The sequence below is a fragment of the Paroedura picta genome, chromosome 7 (assembly GCF_049243985.1).
Source record: "Paroedura picta isolate Pp20150507F chromosome 7, Ppicta_v3.0, whole genome shotgun sequence".
Taxonomy (NCBI): Eukaryota; Metazoa; Chordata; class Lepidosauria; order Squamata; family Gekkonidae; genus Paroedura; species Paroedura picta.
In genome coordinates this window covers 35,763,751-35,785,298 of record NC_135375.1, presented here as the reverse complement: position 1 = coordinate 35,785,298, position 21,548 = coordinate 35,763,751, and the positions used below count along the sequence as shown (strand labels likewise).

The window sequence follows — 21,548 nt, the reverse complement described above, 5'->3', positions numbered from 1 at the left end:
AGTCTCAAAGCGGCTTACAATCGCCTTCCCTTTCCTCTCCCCACAACAGACACCCTGTGAGGTGGGTGAGGCTGAGAGAGCCCAGATATCACGGCTCGGTCCAAGCAGCTTTATCAGCGCCATGGCGACTCACCAGATTAGAAGTCCACACTCCTAATCACTACACCAAACTGGCTCTCTATTGATACACCAAACTGGCTATCTACTGATAAACTAGTTCTCTGTTCTTTAGGGTTTTTTTTAATCCATTCAAACTGGAGGCTGTTTTATAGCTGTGAATTCCAGAATTATGGATTAACCCCAATCCAGGGATGTCTTTCCTGATCATTTGTTGCCAGTTCAGCCTTCATCTGTGTTTATGGAAAATTAGGTTTTTAAAAATTATTCTATGTGAATCACTTAAACGCTTTAAATGTTTTTGGATTTGGCAATGTCTTTGCAGTCTGATTATTTTGTCTATCCAGTTGACTAAGTTCCCTTTCTTGAATAATGTACGGTCATGTACAAATCCTCACTCTCACCATTCACCCTAATTTCACATCATTTATGAACAAGATAAATAGCAATGACCCCAGTTGAGGCATGTCATAATTTGTTTCCTTTCATTGTGACTATTAATTGGAACTGTCCTGTGCTTTCTACATTTTAACTATTTTTCTGTCCCTTGACTGCTAAATTTAATTGGAGCCTTTGATGAGGAACTTTGTCAGAATCTTTTTAGAAATTCAGATATGCAATGATTTATTAAAAAATTGCACCAGTCCAGGATATACATTTTTGAGAACCTGGATCACCATGCAGGTTATAACCTGTATCCATAGTTATTTATGCATGGTTTGGGGCCTTTTTCAAGGGTAAATCCTTGATGAATGTAGACTTAGTCATATTATGAAAATGATTGAAACTATTATTTTATTGAAGTTGTGTATCTACTACTTTGTCCTATGAGATCTGTCTCTTTAAGAGAACACTTTGCAATGAAATAGAAATTTTAAAATTAAAATTAATGGAATGGGGTGGTACGGGGAATGGAAAATCTTTATGGATGCTTGGGTATTGAGGAGGTGTGCTGATGGATGTCTAAAGACCATTTCTACACTGGGAACTTTGCTGCCCCAGCTCCTGTGCAGGAGCATAAATCCGGGGTGGACCAGGTGCACCAGGCCAAATGCTCCCCTATGTGGGAGCAGAAAAAGGCAGCGCAACCTGCCCCGGCTCAAATTCCAGCTTTCAGCCTGGCACGAAGCCTCCAGTGCGGAAACAGTCTGATTGAGTTATAATGTAACATTTGAGAGGTTTGATTTCTCCATTAGAGAAAGAGTAATGATGAATGCCTACTTCTTTCTGTTGGTAAATATTGTAAATTTGCATAGTTGTGTTTAAATCTATGGGTAAACATGTTATCTGTAATCAGATTTCTGTTAATGCATCGTACAGCATTAGAAGGTTTGTCATCATGCAAAATGAATCACTAGCTTGTAGCTACAGAGTTCAATGTACTGTTCTTTGTTTTTTGTTCCAAGTGAACAGCCCTGAGCCTTAGGGGAGTGTGGTATACAAATGTAATAAATAAATAAATAATAAATGATTATCAGCGATTTTGAGCTTGTAGACTCATTTTCTTTTGACAGTGTGGAGAATGCCAGCATCTAAATGTCACATTATAGTTGTTTACAGAAATGGTTTATGTTCTTTCAAACAATGGATGTTGAGAAGAAATAGTGTTGGATTTGAGAATGTATAGATGTAAGCATTTTAGTTGACTTCACTAGAACTGCTGAAGGTACCTTCTTCTTAAGCGGTACTTGTCAAGGAACAATGACTAGTGACTATTTTGTTAGGAGAGAGAAAGGAGGACTATTAATTAAATTTGAGTAGTGGAGAAATTGTTGTCTGTTTACAAGTCTATTTATTTAATGAGTATTACTTAATCCAGGAGTTTCAATCAATTATAATTTGAAAATAATAGTGTTATTTGTCTCTTCCTATCTCCTCAGCAAAATTATGTAACATACTGGAAATTATTTCCAGGCAATCAGACTGTGGAAAATATATATTTTAGATTCAGAGTACCTTTATTGGCATAAAATATTCAAAGTTTCTCTGGTATAGCATTAAAAAGTATGATCTTTAAACCTCCCCCCCCCCCGCTCTGGAGGAGCAGGAGGAATAAAGGAGTAAGGGCAAGTGGGGAGGAGTTAGGGCGGGCCCTGTCCGTGATAAAAACTCGGAGGACCCAATCAGGAGCCGCGAAGCTTCCCCTCGCCCACGGCTTCCCCTCGCCCACGGAACCTTCTGCCGGGCCCTGGGGCAGGCTCGCCTGCCCTTGCCCCCGCCAGAAGGCCACAAAGCCCACTCCCGCTGTCCCGAGCCTTCTGCCGGGCCCTGGGGCAGCCAAGCCTGCCCCTGGCCCCAGCAGAAGGTCCCAAGGCCACCTACCTTCCTCTGTTCCTCCCTTCCTCCCAGCATTCCCTTTGTCCTTCCCTTCCTCCCTTCCTCCCTCTCTTCCATCTGCCTCTTTTGGCTACCTGTTACTCTCCCTCTTCTTCTGTCTCTATCTTCCTCCCTTTCTTTCTGTCTTTCTGTCTCTCTTTCTCCTTTTCCTCCTTCCTTTGCCCCATCCCTTCACCCACCCATCATGCTAGGGCCCGCTGTATTTTGGCCACAGCGGGCTTAATATCTAGTCTGAAATGAATTTCTAAAAAGACAATCACGGCTCTTAGCTGAATGCAGATTTTTTAAAAAGCAGGGGTATAAATTTTGTATTTCATAGGTGTATGGAAGGTTGTGCCTAACTCCCACGTTAATTCAATAATATGTAACAGATTCTAAAAGTGTCCAAAGAAGTCATAGGACTGGTTGAAAGTTATTAATTGAAAAAAATAATCATTGAGTTTGGATAGTATACACCGAGGAGTTCTTAACTAAAATGGAGTTTGTCATTAATATCAGTCCCTGTACCAAAAGATGGGGAAAATAGCCAATATGCTATTAAAAAAACACCCTAATATTATGTGAGTATTGAGCAGAGCTGTGCTTTTTATGGTTGTGCAATGGTTGAATCCTTCTTTCTGTCTTTCTAAGACTACTTTCTGTTGCATATTGTAAATAGAAGAAATCTCACATTATAAGATGTGGTTTTTAATTATAGTTGAAGTTTTCTGTAAGAAGGTGTATTAAAAAGGGTTATCTGTATGAAGGTAAGCTCTTTCACGTTTGCATTATTGACATATATAGTAGTGCCTTTTCTGATATGCTTTCATATGAGAGGTGAAAATGAGCTTGCCTACTGCTGATATTAATGGTAAACACAGTGGTTAGGCCTCTTAGTATATATTTGCATTCAACCAGATGTGAAGCCTCATCTTTATTGGGTTAATTTTTATATCTAAACCAAATAAGTGCTTTCACAAATGACTCCTCTGATTAGCTGTTCTTTGGGGTATCTACTTACTTAGCCATTAATAGTTCAACTGCCTTTTTAATGACAGATTTATTTCATGACAGATTTCCCTCCCAAAATTTTTTTTCAGAGATGAAAAGACCGGCAATCCAAGTGGTGATGGAGATAGTAGTAAATGCACAGACATCCCTTTACAGAGACGAAAACGAATATCCACAATGCCCAATCTTGCTAAGCCAAGAGTTGCACCTCCTTCTGCACGCCGTGCTATCAGTTCAGTGTCAAAATGTTCTCAAAAGCAGGTACCTTGTTCTCCTCCTCCTAGTAACTCTGCCCTTCAGAAAGAATCACCTTCATGTGAGAAGATTAATATTGAAAAATCCCCCATATTGCCTGAAAAGAAAACGCCGCTTCCTCAAGTACCACAATTTTCCCCATTTAAAAAATCTATTAAGGAGACCTGTCTGTCTGTATCAGCAACTAAAAGTGATGAAGTCCAGCAGAACAACATGCCCTCACCCCTCAAAGAGAGACCTACACAAGAAAGTTTGATTCAGGAGGAAATACAACAAGTCAAACCTGCGGCAGCAAAAGAGAATAAGATATGCTCTGATCACGAGAAAATAGTCAAAGCCAAGAAGCTGAGGCAGCTGCTCAAGGAAGAATTGAAGAAAGAAAAGGTATGGTAATGTATTTTGCAAACTTCTTATGAGGAAGCTGACAATGGGTTTTTTGTATAGTTGTGTGGTTCATGACATACCTGTCCCACTCACTTACAAACATCCCCTCCCTCCCCTGGCCATAGCTGGAATGTGCCAGGCTGGGCTGTCAGACCCAAGGCCCAGGGGTTGCAACAGGCCTGTCTAGGACCCTTGTGTGGCCCATAAGCAGCTACTGTATGGCAGGAAACAAGAGGCTGCTGGAGGTGGTAGTGGAGCCACTCTGATTTTGGTTTCAGCACAATGGAACACCTTTGTCTGCGCCAATCAAGTAAAACATTTTAACTTCAAGTACAGCCTCACTGGTAAGTTGGGGGCCACTGTAGTCACATTCATACTTCTCCACTCAGCTTGAAGCTCCATGGAAGCTGTTGCAAATGGATACAGGGATCAGCATTTGCATGTGGGAGGCACAGACAATCAGACAATCCTCTGTTGGGGCCTGCTGTGCTTTGATCCACAGGAAGGCATTCTTTGGCAGTTCCTTCCACATATTGAGGGCTAAACTTGCCGCCGAGCATGCAACTTGGTGGCCCGGCCTCCTTTTCCCATCGACCATCCAGCAGCCTTCAGCCATAGGTGACTGCCACCTTATGGAGGGAGCAGTGCTGGCAATTTCTAGTTATATTGGTTGTCAGGTGGCCTTGTGAATACAATGCTCACTCCTCCATCAGTTGATCTGGTGACCTTCAGCCTGGGGTGGATGATGCTGTATAGAGGTAACCCAGCTTGCTGTCAATCTCTGGCTTGAACTTCCAGCATCATGCCACCATGGATCACCTGGCAGCCTTGACCAGAGGCAGCTTCTGCTGTATGGTCATCTCTGGCTTATCAAGTTTTGCTTTGTCTGTGTTCCACTGTGCACATGGCCTTGCACTTGGATTGCTGCCCTCCTGCTTTTGCAGGTGTGTGTGGGGGGGTTAGTTCACTTTGTCTTCTCAGTCCCTTTCCATGGTGACTCATGGGCAGAGGGGACCTTCCAAACCCAGACACTTTGTTACATCTCAACTGTAAACATGTTTGAAATAGTATGTCTTAAGAAGTACAGTATTTGCTGGCGTATAAGACTACTTTCCCCCCCTGAAAAACATGCCTCCAAGTGGGGGGGTCGTCCTATACGCCGGGTGCACTTAGCTGCCCATAGTGGCACATAGTACTGTAATGTAATGTAACAAACTCTACATTTTGATTGGAAATGTTGGGGGGTCATCTTATGCCCCCAGTCATCTTATACACCGGCAAATATGGGTAAGTGTCACTGATTTCTTACTGGGTTTACTCCCAAGCAATGGCATATAGAATGTCAACCTCAGCCTTCAAGTAAATGGTGTTGCTTAGTGTCTTTGCACAGGTGCTGCTGAACAGAGCTCTGTTAATTTCACTGCTGTGTCTCTTTGTTCTAAGCAGATATTATTCTGCTTATATATTATGTTAGAATACATATTTGGCTCCTAATTGCTATTCATATTGTTAATTATTCTAGAGTCCAACTTTTGAACTGAAAACAATTGAATGATAGAGTGGGAAACATTTTTCTTTGTTAAAGTTGTTTTAACTTTTATAATTGCTGCCAGTTGTTAAAGTAAACTTGTAACCAACACGATACAAATAACAGTTGTTTGTGTATAGCAACAACGGAAATCCAAATATCCAGTAATTGAAAAACACAAGCCAGAAGATCGTTCAAAAATGGTTATGAGAGATTTCATATATTATCTGCCCGAAAACAATCCCATGAAGTAAGTATATATTTTTATTGTAAAAATATTTGCTTTAATTAGCTAATTAATGACACAGATATCCTGCTTTTCCTCCAAATATATTATGATGGCGTACATAGCCCCTGCTGCTTTATTGTAGGTAGCTGTATAGGCTAAGAATGAATGATTGACTTAAGTTACTCACTGGAGATTTGAACTCAGGTCTCTTGGACCAAGTGAAATATTTGTACTACTACGCTATAGTATCAGTAATAGTAGTTTTTAAAAAAAATTGTAGATAGAACATCACACATGTGTATTCACCCATGCACTCCTAAGATGTGCAAGCAGAGTGGAGGAGCCCCTGAAATTTTTCAGACGAGGAACCCCAGAAGTCATGATATGTCCCTTCAGAGAAGAGGGCATGGAAGTAAGATGTGGGCGCCAGCCAATCAATTGATAATTTATCATTTTTGTTGTGGAGAAAGAGACCAGGCCTGTAGAGTTATAGGGGAGGTGAGCTCCAGTGACATCTAATGATGTCAACGGCCATCCAAACGTCTGGGAAAGGCTTCATAACCCCTAGGGAGCTCTCACGTACTAGAAGAAAGCAACTTCCCTCCTAGCCTCTTCTTTCTTAAGTTTTCTGTGTCCCTTGGAATTGTGTTCTTGCTGGTTTGTGAGATCAGAGCAAAGGCATGGGGAGCAAACTGGAAGTCCTCAGCCTGAGGAGAGGGAATTGGCAAAAAAAGCAGTTCTTTTGCTGCACAAATGGAATGGCTCCTTAGAATACAAGCCAATATATCTGTCTTCTTCCAGAATCCTCCCCTGCCTCGGCTGCCCAAATGCATAGCCTAGATTCCACGCATATGTATGGAAGGTCAGGCCCTTATCATGTTCTGCCTCATTGGGGGAAAGAAAACATGAATGAGAGTTTTGGAATCCCGTGCATCGAATGGTTATTAGGCTACTGCTGCTTATTATGATTCGCATGTAAAAAGCACTCATGCCTTTTAACAGAAGGACATAGTGCTGTTGCTAGTTTAGAAGAATAGTTTTCAGAAATGAGATAATACTCCCTGATTTGTTTAATGTGCTCAAGGGTGGAAGGACATGGTTCTCCCTCCTTTGGCCTCACAAAAACTCTGATGTTGGTTGGGCTGAAAAAAAGTGACTGGCCCAAGGTCACCCAGTGAATTGCGTAGTGAGCATGAGCCTCATCTCCTCAGTTCTGAAGCTATCCCACACTAGTTCTGTTTCACTTAAAAGCTTTTAGAATCATTAGTATTTCTAGTAATTGTTGTATAATTATTCTAAATTGTGTTGCTATTCTTGGCTGTGCAGAAGAAACTTCCCTAAGAGCTCTGCCTGAACTGTGGACTATCACACGGAGATTACAGTTAAAGTTCTGGCCATATGGGACTGATATCTGGGAATTTCAGATAACTGGATCCCTAGCCCTTGCCTGTTCTCATGAACAATTCATAGACAGGTGGGTTAATCCATAGACCAGGGGAATAAGTGGATTTAAATACTAGTATTTCATTTAAAACTGTTTTGTCAATAAGGTTTGCTTATGTATAGGGGGAGCAGATCGTTTGCTGTCAAACTATGACAAAATGTTTGAAGGCTATATTTGAATAAATGATTAATAAAAATGTCTGATATCATATAGGTCTTCTTTGGTGGAAGAAAAGAAATCGGAGAAGATTTCGACCCAAGCAAAAGAGTAATATTTGTATTTTCTATGGAAATAGAATTGGTTACATGTCTAATCATTAATATAGATAGATTTATAATTTGTTTAATATTCTATAGCTATATGATTGCACTAAAGATTATAATCTTTAACTGCTCCTGCGGAGTGGATTAAATAATCCGTTAAGGGCACCGAAGGCGGGCCCTGTCCATGATGAGGAAGGGTGCCGATAGGCCCCTTCCCCTGGACTGACAATTGGAGGGCCCAATCGGCAGGCATGAAGCGCCTGCTGATTGGGCCCTCCAATTGTCAGTCCGGCGGCAAGGGACCAATTGCGAGCCACGCGTAGCGCAGCTCGCAATTGGTCCCTTGCCGCCAGACTGATGAATCAGGAGGCGCGAAGCACCTCCCGAAGCGCCTCCCGTTCCGCCCCCCATTGACTCCGCGCGCTGCAGCCTCGCCGCCGCCATTCACTTTCTCGCCGCTGCCCTCCGACTCCAGCCGCGGCCGCGCCCCTTGCCCGGCCGCCTGCCACCGCGCCTCCATTGCTGATGCCTACGACAAGCCGCCCGCGCCCGGGAGCGCCTGCGAACGCCACCGCCCACACTTACAGGGGCCCGCATCCCCGTTCCCACTCGCCGTGCCGGCAGAGCGCTCCAGTCGTCGCCCGCATGCCCACGCGTCCAGGACCGGCCACCGCCGCCCCGTCCTGGAGCACCGACAACGACCACCCCGCCCACACGCCACCCGAACCTCGCCCGCCTGCTCCGGACGACCTGCGACGAGCCCCTAGGCTACTTCCTGCCCTCCGAGGCCACAAGCTCACTCCCGCCCGCCCGCCTGCTGCGCGCTCCTGCCTGATCTTCCATGAACAGGTAGGACGCGCCCCGGGGCGCCCACTCCCTGCCACTTCACGCACCACCCACCGCCCGGCCTCCACTCCGTTCCCGCTGCACCAGACGACTCCAATGCCCCGCTAGCGTCTTCAGATCACAGCGGGCTCTATTTCTAGTCCTAGTATATTTTCCTGAAGAAAATGTATTGGGTGATATATTGTTGCGGTTAATTGCTGATTGTTAAAACTTTGCTAGGCCTGTTTAGAAGAAGCGCCAAACAGCCATTTGTCAAACTAAGGAGTCAGAAACAAGAAATATATTCAGGTGCTCTTACCCTCTTTTTCTCCCTTTCTTTGCCTTTATTTGTTTACTGAAATATAAGCTGCTTTCCTTATAAATAGTAGTATATAGTAGAATATAGTTAAAAATGTAGTATATAGTACTATATAGTTAAACATGCTAGAGAGCACATGAAGCAATGGTATATTAAACCTGAAACTACAATGATAGATGACTGTTACTCCTGTGGTTAATGGCAGCAAGAATAATTTCTGTGCAAAATGAGGGGTGAGGGGGAGACAGCATCTGATCTTTTGGCCCTTAGCCACAATTAATAGTTGGCTATAATTAAATTTGTAAAATTGATTTTGCTAGTTTTTGCATTCTATCAGCCACAGATTGATAGAGATTCTTCAAAGTGCATTCAAAAAGTCACTTCAGATAGAATGTTACTGTACAATAAGACTGTCGGTGGACCTACACAAATAGTATAATAGAGTGGTAAAATGGACTGTATCATTTCAGACTTTTAAGTAAAGGATGATGTGGTTCAAAATTCCTCCACACCAGTAACGCCTTGCAAGTAGAAAACTTACTTTGAAAAAGGCTATGACATATTTTTACTTCCTGATGTGCAAATTCTTAATTTGAGGGGAGATTTTTTATTGATTGATTGTGTTTCTGTACCACCCTCCCACAAGGCTCAGGGTGGTTTACATATAACGGAGGGATATACATTGAACCATAATAATCATAACAACAACCATGACAATGGGTTCCAAAATTGGATAACGGTAATGCACTAATTCACATTGTAACAGTAACTTTTTACATTTGTGTGTGTGTGGTTGGGGGGGGGGGTAAGTATTTGACACCCTGCACTCTGAAATGGCTCAGCACCTTATTCTACCTCATTCTGCATGCGTTGCCTAAGACAGAGAAGAACACGTGTTAGAAAAGAAAACAGTTACTGGGGAATTTGAGTGAACATTTGTGTGATATATTAATTTCCAAAATTTCAGGCCTGAAGAAAAAATTGTTGCTGATCATGAAGATGAAAATGAGGAAGCTGAAGAAGAAGAAGAAGAAGAAGAGGATGATAGTCCCCTTCTAGTTCCTCGAGTAAAAGTGGCAGAAGATGGATCGATTATTCTAGATGAAGAGAGGTAAGATTTTGACAGTTGACAGGGATTTTTGTTCTTCTCAGTGCTCTCTATGTTTAATTTAGTATTTTATGGTCCCCACTGAAAATGTTAGGCTTTGAGTTCACTGAACCACTTCAAAAATTATTAATTTTATACCTCTCTTGATGCAGTGCAGAGCTTCCCTTGCAGTCGTGCTTCCAACACTGTTAAAAGACCATTGGTGTCTTAGAGGTATCATGATTTCTTACTGACTTACTTTGCATTCTACGTGTTCTGGTTTAGTTTGACAGTAGAAGTTTTAAGGACCAAGGGGCAATCTGTGGTGGAAGATAATGACCCCATCTTGGAGCGTGGCTCTACAACAACTTACTCAAGTTTTAGGAAGAACTATTATACCAAGCCATGGTCAGAAAAAGGTAGGTGCATTTTTTGCACTGTCAATAAAGAATTACAGTGATATGTTTTTTTTTTAATTTGCTTTTTGACATTTGCCAGACGTTGGCATAGTTTAAGGGAATGCAGACAAACAAAGTCAGCGCAGAGTGATGATAGACTTTGTTTAATCTGTTGGTTATTTTTATCCTGTGTCTCCGATTGTACACAATTCATTATGTGGTATATGAAATATAGCTATAGGTTGCAGCAATATGTTTGGGAAGTGTTTGATGTACTTGCATAACCCCCTCCCCCACAAAAAATTCAAGCTTTGTCTATGTATATTATCTGTGGACACACAAAGTTAACTAAGACTCCAATTAATTAAGCAACTGTGGCTTCATATAATTGTAGATTAACTGTATGATGTGAATATAGGGATACATTTCAACAGTCGTAATCAACTGCTTTTTCAAACACTTTGAAGAAATGCATGTGTCCCATTGGATTTAAATTTTTTTCTGTTCTTACAGTGAAGTAAGAAACTACTGTAAATATAGCATATTTTATAATTAATGTATAAATGTTTTGATAGTTTAATCTGTAAATCTATTGATCTTAGTGTTCAAATCCATATTTCTGCTGCCATGTTCGTTTTTTAAATGGTTGATTTGGGTTTTTTTTTAATGCAGAAACAGATATGTTCTTTTTAGCCATAAGCATGGTTGGAACTGACTTTTCAATGATTAGTCAACTTTTCCCTCACAGAGCAAGAACGGAAATAAAGGTAAACATTTTAAAATTCTAAATCACCAGAAGCTTTTTCTTCTGCATCATGAGTGCTATTCCATTAAATATATAACTAATATTTCTTCTTAAATGAATATACCTTTGTATTTGCAAATGATCAAAGCAGGGCCTGGATGCAGAGTATTTTGCAAAATTTCAGGCCTGTAAGCCAAATCAATTAGCCACAGCCTTCTTCATCTTCTTTTTAGTTGCATCCCAGCTTGTCTGCATCGACCATGTTAGCCAAAGGTGTCCTTTTATAAGAAGTCATGAGGCACTTCCTGAGGGCAAAGATCCATTTGTTGTTTTTCTCCAGACACTCCTGATCTGTGCTTATGCAGTGAAAGAATCTTCCCTGTGGTACCTGGGAAAGCTGCTATCTGGAAACTGAAATGTGACCCCTCCCCATTCTTTTCCTGTTTCCAGCAACAACTTCTTCCTTATTCGTTCATTTAGAATTATTAAAATACTTAAGCTCTTTTCTCAAGAAGTGTCCCAAGACAGCCGTTAAATTGCAGTAAACATCACCCAACAAGGCAAGATTTTGTATTTACAGGGGAAGGAGTACTTATGTTTGCAAGAGGTTACTAGTTTTGATACATAGTCACTCTATTGGTGTGTGCCAGACCTCTTTGTAAAGCCTCCTCAGTCACACATTGCAAGTTCCTCAAACAAAGGGAGGGTTGGCATTCTTGTAAGGCTTTAGGCAAAGTAACTGGACTTTAAAGAAATTATTTGATGCAGGGATGTTTTGCCGAAGTTAAAGTAGGATTGATTCTTTAGTTTGTTTCTTTTTCTTCCCTATTTTACAAGTTAAAAATAGAAGGCGGGGGGAGTTAGTTATCAAGTAAGCTTTGCAGCAGCACCACTCTTTACCAAACAGCAAGTAGACAATAAGAAATAAGAGGTTAAACTAAAAGCAGCCGAGAACCCATGCTGTGAGATGATGAAGCAAGTAGAAATTCACAGGATCAGATCAGCAAAGTAGAATTAGGGAAGTTCAATGAACCTCAGTTCGAAGAATGCCAGAGCAACTTGGCATCTTCATCTGTCGAACTCCATATTGACTTTAGCTCTATCCTTACTTTATCTGTTTCTAGAAGACCTCCCTACTCAAACAGCAAACTTGGAGGAATGTGCTCCTAAGCTAAACTTTCAGCCTGTCCCCCTACTGCTTTCTGCAGACAATGCTGTCTTGCTTTCTTTATCTAAGGTTGGCCTCCAATGTCTATTAATGGCCTTTAATGCCTTCTGCTCCTGGAACCACCTGACTATAAATTTTGAGAAAACTAAGATCTTTTCTAATTGTGAAAATGTTACTCCTGGACAGTTGAAAGGAAACCATTGGAGCAAATTAAGATGTCCAGGTATCTGGGAGTCTTCCATTACCAACTGAACTGGTCGCCACAATGAGAAGCTGCTCTCTCTTCAGCTAGGAATCAGTTCCTCCCCATCTCACATTTTGATTATCACAAAGGGAATCAATACGTTCCAGCAGCAATCCAGATCTTTCAAATTAAAGTAACAAACCATCTTTTGTATAGGATTCCCATCTGTATCCAGGCCACCAACTCTGACGTAGATCAACTAGTTTCCTTTTTCCTCTGTTGTATTTTGGGTCTTCTGAATGCGATCAGCCTCTATCCTTTGCAGCAAGCTTGATGACAACCAGAGCTTGGATGATAACCATTAAATATTAGTTAAAACTCCATTTTCGTTCTTGACCTAGGATCCTACTTAATGATCTGCTAATGGACTCCTATGTCTTTAAATATCATATTATCCTCCAAAGAATCTGGGACATGGAGGCAGGAATAAACCGGACCTGCTCTCCCTTCATCTCAGGTTATCCACTAGTTCATATTATCGAGTCCATTATTTCTTAAACCTTCCAACCCATTTCACCTTCAAGCATTTATGCTCACCCGGCTAAAAATGTTCCCATTGGCAGTGTTATTAGGGAAATATAAAGGTGTTCTCTTGGAAGACAGATTGTGCAAGCTTTGCTCATCTGTGCCTGATTCCATATCTCACATTTTACTGTGCTGCCTGTCACTCTCCAAGGTCTGTCACCAAATGATTGACCCAATCCTGGTTGACTCCTTGCAGTTTTCCAGAAGGGACATTCAGACAGGCTTCCTACATGGCAGATAGCCACAGTTCTTAAAAGACAAAATTCATAAGGAATAATATGTATTTTATACTCCTTCGGAATGGTTTCAGTAGTATGATATTCCTTTTAGCTAACCTTACTAGTAAATAGAATGATAAAATTATAGACTTGGAAGGAACTTCCAGGGTCATCTAGTCCAACACCCTGCAGAATGCAGGAAATTCACAACTACTTGCCTACTCACAGTGACCCCCCAAGTCCAGATAATGTTTCTGCCCCCACAAAAAAACCCTAAAGTTCTTGGTCAGTCTGATCTGGAGGAAATATGCCGTCTGACCCCAAAGTGGCAATCAGCATTTCCCTGGGCATGCAAGAAAAGGCCACGAGAGCCAAGCTCAGACACAGTCCCTTCTGACCACACACTTAAAGTCTGCCTAACTTCACAGAATCAGCATTTCTGTCGGACGACTATCTAGCCTCTGCTTATAAACTTCCAAAGAAGGAGAACCCACCACCTCCCAAGGAAGCCTTTTCCACTGAGGAACTGCTCTAACTGTCAGACACTTTTTCCGGATGCTTAGCTTGAAAATTCTTTTGAATTAATTTCTTGAAGCGTGAAGAGTATTTCTGGGGTTTCCTAACAGTAAGAAAGTTGAGAAAGGCTGGTTTAACCCTTTTCTTTAGTGGAAAGCTTCTTTTATCATCCACAGAAATGAACTGGTTTATTGTATATAAAAATAGATGAAGTGATTCTGTGCTGAGTTGTTTTTTTTTAAAGTGAGACACTTTAAGGGGAATCTATCCTGTTAGAGTAAATTAAATTTCATTTCTTATGTGGCTCAACTCTCTGTTTTCAGAATAAATTTAAGCGGGAAGAAAAGGCCAATGGATGGAGAATAGATAAAGCATTCAGTAAGCATTTCTAAATTAAATATTATCCTAAGTGAGATTTGTGTGTAAGTTTTAGTAAAAATATGCTAAAATTAGATTCATATGGGTAGCTGTGTTGGTTAATTGCTAAAATTAAATATTGATTTCTTGTAACAATGTAAAGGATTTATTCAGCACTTGTAGAGTGGAAGGCTTATTTCAGTACTAGGATCTCTCAAGTGGACTGGATCACTATTGAGGATTGTGTATTATGGGATTCTTTTGTCAATGTAAGTCCACTGTGATTTTGAGTAGCTAAAATTTCAACTTAAATGTATGCAGAAATGGAGGAGGATTTAAGGGCCAAACTAGATCTGGCCTTTATGAGGACAGAGCCGCTGCCACAATTTTAAAGTAATTAAAAATGTCAAGAGGGTCCAATCCTGATTGGGCCTGCAGCTTGTTGCTGTTTCAGACCTTGATAAAAGGTGCCTGGGGTGGGGAGAGAAGATAAAAGCATCTCATCCTGTTGTGCTCCAGGCCTGTTCAGGATCAGTTTCTTGCAGCATTTTTAATTGACTTTTAAATGGCAGCAGTGTCCTCATGGCAACCACAAGGATACTGTGCTGTCTAGGGTGGATCTTAGTCATTGATTTATTGTTACATGAACTTTAATTTGCAAGTGCCTGTGGTATAGATCATGACATGGATTTATAATTACACAGACTATTTATTTTCATGTTACATTTCATGTTACATACTTTCACATTTTTTGTTTGACAGAAGAAAAAAAGCCATTTGATTTTGATTTATTTGCAAAACTCCTTGAGAAAGTCCTGGAAAATGAAAGAAAGACAAATGATGCAAAGTGTCCACATCAGAAAGAAAAAACAGCCAATGAAAACAAAGTGCCCAAGTCTCGAAAAAAGCGAAAAGGTATGTCTATAAAATACAAACTATTGCTAAGAAATAAATACAACTCTTGATTATGCAGTCTCAACCCTTTGTGATCTGATTGAGAGCCTACCTTGTGGATCCTTAATGAGCATGAAATGTATTCTGGAGTGGTTACTCTGCAGTTCTATAATTCCATTCTGAAGGAAACTTGCTAAAGGCTGTCCTTAACTGTAGGACTTTTTTTTGTTATCTTTCAGAGATTTAAGAAGCTGAATATTTAACAACCAACAATAGATTTCCATAGATTTCTGTGGGATTTTGGCAATTTTTGCTGCCTTAATAGTTTGATTGTCGTTAAGTTAGTTTTTGCTGTACCGTTAATTTAATACCATGATGATTTTTTAATTCAAATATGGTATATACATTTTTGTGCAAGGTGATTGAACAAGTGGTGACTGGGCAACATCAGGGATTTCTAAATGAAGCAGATTGCTTGGATCTATTCTGATCTGTTTTCAAGTTTGATTATGGAACTGAAGTGGCCTTGGTCATCTTGGTAGATGATCTGTGCCAGGAGATGGAAAGGAGGAATGCAGCCCTGTTAATTATACTGGACCTCTTGCTGGCTTTTGATACCATCCATTATGATATCCTTTCGGAGTTGGGACTGAGAAGCACTGCTTTGTGTTGGTTTTGGTCCTACCTCAGAGTGTAGTGCTGGGAAGAATTACTCAGCCCCTTGACCTCTGGCCTATGGGGTTCTGCAAGGTTCCATCTTGTCCTGGGAGGGGTAGCAAACACAGCAGAAGACAGAATCAGGATACAAGATAACCTTGACAGGCTGGAAAACTGGACTAAAGTGAATAAGATGAATTTCAATATTGATTAATGTAAAGTTCTGGTAGGAAAAAACAAATGCATCATTATAGGATGAGGGAGACCTGTCTTGGCAGTAGTATGTGGGGAAAGGATCTAGGAGTCTTACTAGACCATACATTGAACATGAGTCAGCAGTGTGACTTGGTGGCTAAAAAGACAAATGGCATTTGGGGCTGTATCAAAAGAAGTATAGTGTCCAGATTGTGTGAGGTGATGGTACTGCTATAATCTGCTCTGGTTAGGCCTCACTTGGATGTCTGTTCGATTTTGGGCACCACAGTTGACAAGATGTTGACAAACTGAAGCATGTCCAGAGGAGGGCAGCCAAAATGATGAGTGATTTGGAGACCAAGATGTATAAGGAAAGGTCGAGAAAGCTTGGTCTGTTTAGCCTGGAGAGAAGATGACAAAGAGGTGATAAGATAGCCACGTAGAGGATGGAGCTCAGTTGTTTTCTGTTGCCCCAGAGGGTCAGATCAGAACGAAAAGGATGAAATTAACTAAAAATAAATTTTGACAGAGCAGTTCCTCAGTGGAACAGGCTTCCTTAGGAGGTAGTAGGTTCTTTGGAAGTTTTTAAGGGTAGGATATTTTATTTAGTATAAGAGAGAAATCAGAGGGTTTCACATATAGTCAATGGAGTAGTTTTATTGTAGAGGGAGGGGAATGGATGGCGTATCAAGTATTTTTAGAATTTCATATGGAAATAGAATAATCCTATCACTTTTTTTGAATGGGAGGGATTATTTTTATTTTGTTTATTGAGAACTATCTCACTATTGGCATATTTATATTGCTTCCTTTGATAGACAAAGTTACCAAAGGACAACCCAGCCTTGGACAGGATGATCAGGATGCCAGTATTTCTGATGAAGAAATGGAAGCGGACTGTGGGACTGCAGAAAAGGAGAATGAAGAGACTCTTAGCATTTTAGAACAGACTGAAGGACAGACAGTAACTGAATCTGTGGTAATAAAAAAGAAAAGGAAAAGGAAAAAAAAGGATTCTGAACAGGAAACTGAGAACCTTTCTGAAGAAAAAATTAGTCCTTCAGAGTCAGTGGAGGGAGAAAAGCTGATGAAGGAAAGTAAGAATCTGAATTATTTTAAAGTCTATTATTGTGATGCTATATTTTGATATTACTGATTTCTTTCATTAACTAAATGCTACATTTCTTTTTTTATTTTTTTAGTATTGCATTTCTCACCTGCCACTCTCAGGAACCGACTTGTGGCTGGTTACAACATAAAAACCCCACAACAATGAAATCCCATTAAAATCCCATTAAAACAATACAAAACATTAACATCAAAAAACAACCTGGTGGAAAAACCCAATCCATCCCATATGGTACTCCTGCCACCTGGGCAGCAGGGGGCTATGTCAACCAACCGTTACCCATGGTGTTCTAGCAGATGACGAAACTTCCTAAGGGGGGCCCAACTAGATATTCGTCCTGCACCAGCCTCAACCATAGTCTTGGCAGAAGAACTCCGTCTTGCAGGCCCTGCGGAAAGCAGACAGCTCCCACAGAACCTGCAGCTCTTCCAGGAGATCATTCCACCAGTCGGGCCAGGGCTGAAAAGGCCCTTGACCTGGTTGAGGCTAGGCAAGCCTCTCTGGGGCCTGGAATGACCAACAAGTTGGTACCTGCAGAGTGCAAGGCCCAGCGGGGGGCATAGGGCAACAGGCGGTCCCTCAGATACGTGGGTCCCGGACCACAAAGGGCCTTAAAGTATATAGCTCATCAAAGACAGATCCATCATAACGAGTATGGCCCACCTGCCCTGATCCAGCTGATGCTGGAGATCATCCATCAGGGTGATCAGCACTGTCTCCACCCCGTGGCTAGGACAGAATCCAGATTGGTATGGATCAAGAGCCGAGGTTTCTTCCAAGAATGCCAGGAGCTTGTCCGCAGTGGCCCTTTCAACTACCTTACCTAGAAACACAAAATGTGAGACTGGGCGGTAGCTTCCATCGATCCAGCAATGGTTTTTAAGGAGCGGGTGAACAGCCCCCCTTCAACAGCTCAGGCAACTCCCCAGTAGACAGGGATAGATTAACAATATCCCTGAGCTTGACCTCCTATCTGCTGTCCGCCCCTTTCAGCAGCCAAGACGGACAGGGATCAAGGGGATACTTGGTTGCTCTCACCGACACCAGCAACATCACCTCCAAAGGTGGGCAATTGGCCCCCAGATCCCTTTCTGTATCAACCGCGATTGGAAGGTCACGGTGGAGCGACAAGACTTTATCCGCAAAATAGCTCACTAATGCCTCACAGCTCAAATCCAATTTACTAATATTGGTATGAGTTGAATGGGAATACATATAAAACAGCAAATACAGCTTGAAGAACCACTGTTGTCACTGCACTGAAACTTGTTTATTTATTACTTTTTGACTGAGACTAAAGGTAGATGGCATATTGTAAAGCAGTGCGATCAAATAGAATGAGTTATCCTAAAACTATTTTTTAAATGTCATGTATCTCTTTTTTCCAGTCTCATGCATCCCACAAATGATGTTGTTTAAATTTCTTATATCTCACCAGTTATGTTCAGCACATATTACCAGAATTAAAGCATTTTTCTTAGAATATTGCAAGAAGTAACCAAAAGTCCAGCTTACTATGAAACATTTGAAACAACCAAATATTGCTTGGCAGTAAAAGAAACACTGAGCAGTTTTCTTCTTCCTTCCCCCTAGCTTACATTACTGTAAAACAAAACAAAAGAAAGAGGTTCTTTCAAAAAACGTATTTTTAAAAGATGTCTGTTCCATAAAGTTGTAGGCTAAAACAAGCATTTGAACATCACTGATCACTTTGGACAATTATGCCTTCATTTTTCAAGTGTGGCTGACTAGCTGAATTAATGGGTTCCAGGGAGATATAACATTTGATCATTTGTTGACAGGAAAAAGTGTATCATCTAGCATAAAGAATCATGCTGTTGATGAGACTGGTGAGGAACTAGAGGTTCCTGATGGACAGACACTCGAAGATATTCTTGTCCCAGCAGAAGTTGATACGCAGTGCTGCATACAGTTACATGATGGGCCTGATGGAGAAGACAGTCTGATTTCATCCAGGTAATAACTTATATCAGGACTTAATTGAAATATGATATCCACAGTCCAGTACTACATTACAATTTCTTTTGCTGCATCTATTTACAATATGGCATAGTTATGTATTGTTCTTTGTTCTTATGTAAACCGCCCTAAGCCTCCGGGGAGGGCGGTATATAAATATAATAAATAAATAAATAAATAGTCCCTTTTAGGGATGGGCATGAACCAATCCACGAACATGGCTGGTTTGTGCCCCCTTGAACTGAGGTTTGAGGGAGACACCTTCCGTGTACATTTCTTGGACCTTTTCTCTGGCTTGACTCAGGACTTTGGGCTATTTAAACCTAGAAGTTGAGCAAGGCGGTTCACCCATCAGCTGTTAGGTTTAAATGGCCATAAGCATTTAAATGGCCATAGGCCATTTAAAACATTTGTTTAGCTCCCCCTTTCTAAGCATGGGGGAAGCAAGATACGCAGTGATCAATTTAACTTCTTCTCACTTGGAAGAGTAAGGAAGCTAAATCAGTTGCTGAAATGACTTCCAGCCATTAAAATCTAATAGCTTTATGAGTTACCCCATAGCTATTACAGCTCAATGGCTGGCAGTCATTCAAACCCTCTGTTTCACTTCCCCCCTTCCAGGCAGGGGAAAGTGAAAAAGACCACTGAAATGGCCAGTCATTTCAGCCTAATAGTGAATGAGTGGACCTATCAAGCTGTTAAAGTATAAATGGGTTGCTGCTATTCAGCAGTCGATTTCCTGTCTTCCACTTCCAAACTACAGTAAGTGAAATAGATGGCTGAAATAGTTTGTAGATATTTTGGTAACCCATTTTTCTTCCTCTTGCTTAGAAGTGGGAGAAGCTAACAGCCATTTAAATGGGTGGAATCATCAAGCTGTTAGGTTTAAATGGCTGGCTGCCATTTCAGCAGTCTGTTTCGTTTTCTCCCCATTTCTGAGTAGGGTGAACTGAAACAGACCAACCCAAATAGGCCCAGGTGGCAGGAGTGAACTGAAACAGACCAACCCAAATTTGTTGGTTTTGATTTGTGAATATCCCAAATTGAACCAGGATTTTCCAGTTCGTACCCATCCCTAACTCCTGTTGCATTTTTGGCTTAAGCCCACAAGTGGGATACATGATTAACAGTGTAGTCCTAAAGAGAAGTACACCTTTCAAAACCATAAGCTATGAAGGCCCATAAGATGGTGTATCAACTTGTCTGAAACTGGTCTCACCCACAGGCCCAACAGAAGAGCTCCATCTTACAGGTCCTGTGGAACTGTGTTAACTCCATTAGGGCCCTGATATTCTCAGGGAGCTTGTTCCACCAGGCTGGGGCCAGGGCCGAAAAAGCCCTGGCCCTGTTTGAGGCCAGTCAGACTTCTCTGGGACTGGGGACTGTCAGACAGTTTGCAGATGCTGGTAGAACTACCGCACCTTTAAGACATGGAATAGGAACTTAAAGATAAACTACAAATAATTGTACACGTTGTGATCAGCTGTTTACTTGGTTACTCCGTTCCCAATTAGAGAGCTGGTGGTGATTCTACTGCTGAGAATATTGGGCTTTAGATTTTGGGTAGATCCCTGATCAATTACTCTGTGTAGTAAGGAGAGACTTGTCCTGATATATCTTTTGCTGTCTGTGAAATGAGTCTCCTGCATTTGATGTGAAGACAAGTAAAAAGATGATAACATAATGTATGTGTTTAATGGCTCCTTGTAATATTAAACTTGGTGGTCTTCTGCCTGTTTGTAGGACTGCTCATACAGACACCATGGACATGGCTGGGGCTTGTGCCAGGAAACTCTTCATGTATACAGAAAAACATTATGTTTAAAAAAGATACACAACTTTTCCCCTCTAGGGGAAATTTGCCTGATTGAGCCTCTAACATATTTTGGGAATTTGGCTTCAATTTGGCTAGCTGAAAGAGCCTCTTGTGGCGCAGAGCGGTAAGGCAGCCGTCTGAAAGCTTTGCCCATGAGGCTGGGAGTTCAATCCCAGCAGCCGGCTCAAGGTTGACTCAGCCTTCCATCCTTCCAAGGTCGGTAAAATGAGTACCCAGCTTGCTGGGGGGTAAACGGTAATGACTGGGGAAGGCACTGGCAAACCACCCCGTATTGAGTCTGCCAAGAAAACGCTGGAGGGCGTCACCCCAAGGGTCAGACATGACTCGGTGTTTGCACAGGGGATACCTTGGCTAGCTGAGCAATTTTCTGCCCAAATCGTAGCAACCTTGAACTGTATTACTGCGGTTCAGACCTAGGTGAGACAAGTAGATGTAACGAGAGCGCAGCAGTGTTGTGATACTATATTATTTGGATAGGAAGGGGATTCTAATAGTTTATCATTCTCCCTCCCCTCACGGGCTTCCAGCTTGTATTATATACATGCCAGAAGGAGACCAAGCAGAAAAGGTTTCATTGCACTGGGTAATTTTGGATTAGATTTGGATTACAGCATTGTATAAAAGAGAAAATGTGATGCCCCATGAAGTGAGGTAGGAAATTAATCCAATAGCATGTATCTTTGTCGTACAATATTTCTAGTATTCAAGATGGTACATTTGATGAAGAGGAGTCAGAGCTACAAGTTTTAGACGTTAGTTCTGAGCACCTTGTTGGGCAGCTTTCAAAGTCTCCAGTTTCTTCAACTAAAGAAGAATTTGAAGAAAGCCATGCAGAAACGGTAACAATATGCATGCACATTTTTAGCACACTGTCTCCATATTCCAGTAATTGCATATTGCTTTAAGA

At 41.4% G+C, this 21,548-nt stretch overlaps 1 protein-coding gene across 3 annotated transcripts in view; it reads left to right on the top strand.

Annotated features, from left to right (window-relative positions):
- BDP1 (BDP1 general transcription factor IIIB subunit) overlaps window positions 1-21,548 on the top strand; it is a 60,820-nt gene that overhangs the window by 881 nt on the left and 38,391 nt on the right. For 2 of the 3 annotated variants that reach the window (XM_077347444.1, XM_077347443.1), the window contains exons 2-12: window positions 3,534-4,083; window positions 5,752-5,861; window positions 7,498-7,551; window positions 9,659-9,802; window positions 10,064-10,197; window positions 10,849-10,943; window positions 13,916-13,970; window positions 14,712-14,864; window positions 16,514-16,792; window positions 18,627-18,801; window positions 21,342-21,480. In XM_077347444.1, the coding sequence (XP_077203559.1) occupies window positions 3,534-4,083; window positions 5,752-5,861; window positions 7,498-7,551; window positions 9,659-9,802; window positions 10,064-10,197; window positions 10,849-10,943; window positions 13,916-13,970; window positions 14,712-14,864; window positions 16,514-16,792; window positions 18,627-18,801; window positions 21,342-21,480 (1,888 nt within the window). Of the gene's footprint in view, window positions 1-3,533; window positions 4,084-5,751; window positions 5,862-7,497; window positions 7,552-8,013; window positions 8,397-9,658; window positions 9,803-10,063; window positions 10,198-10,848; window positions 10,944-13,915; window positions 13,971-14,711; window positions 14,865-16,513; window positions 16,793-18,626; window positions 18,802-21,341; window positions 21,481-21,548 lie in introns of those variants that run through there. The other variant, XM_077347445.1, reaches the window with a different exon arrangement.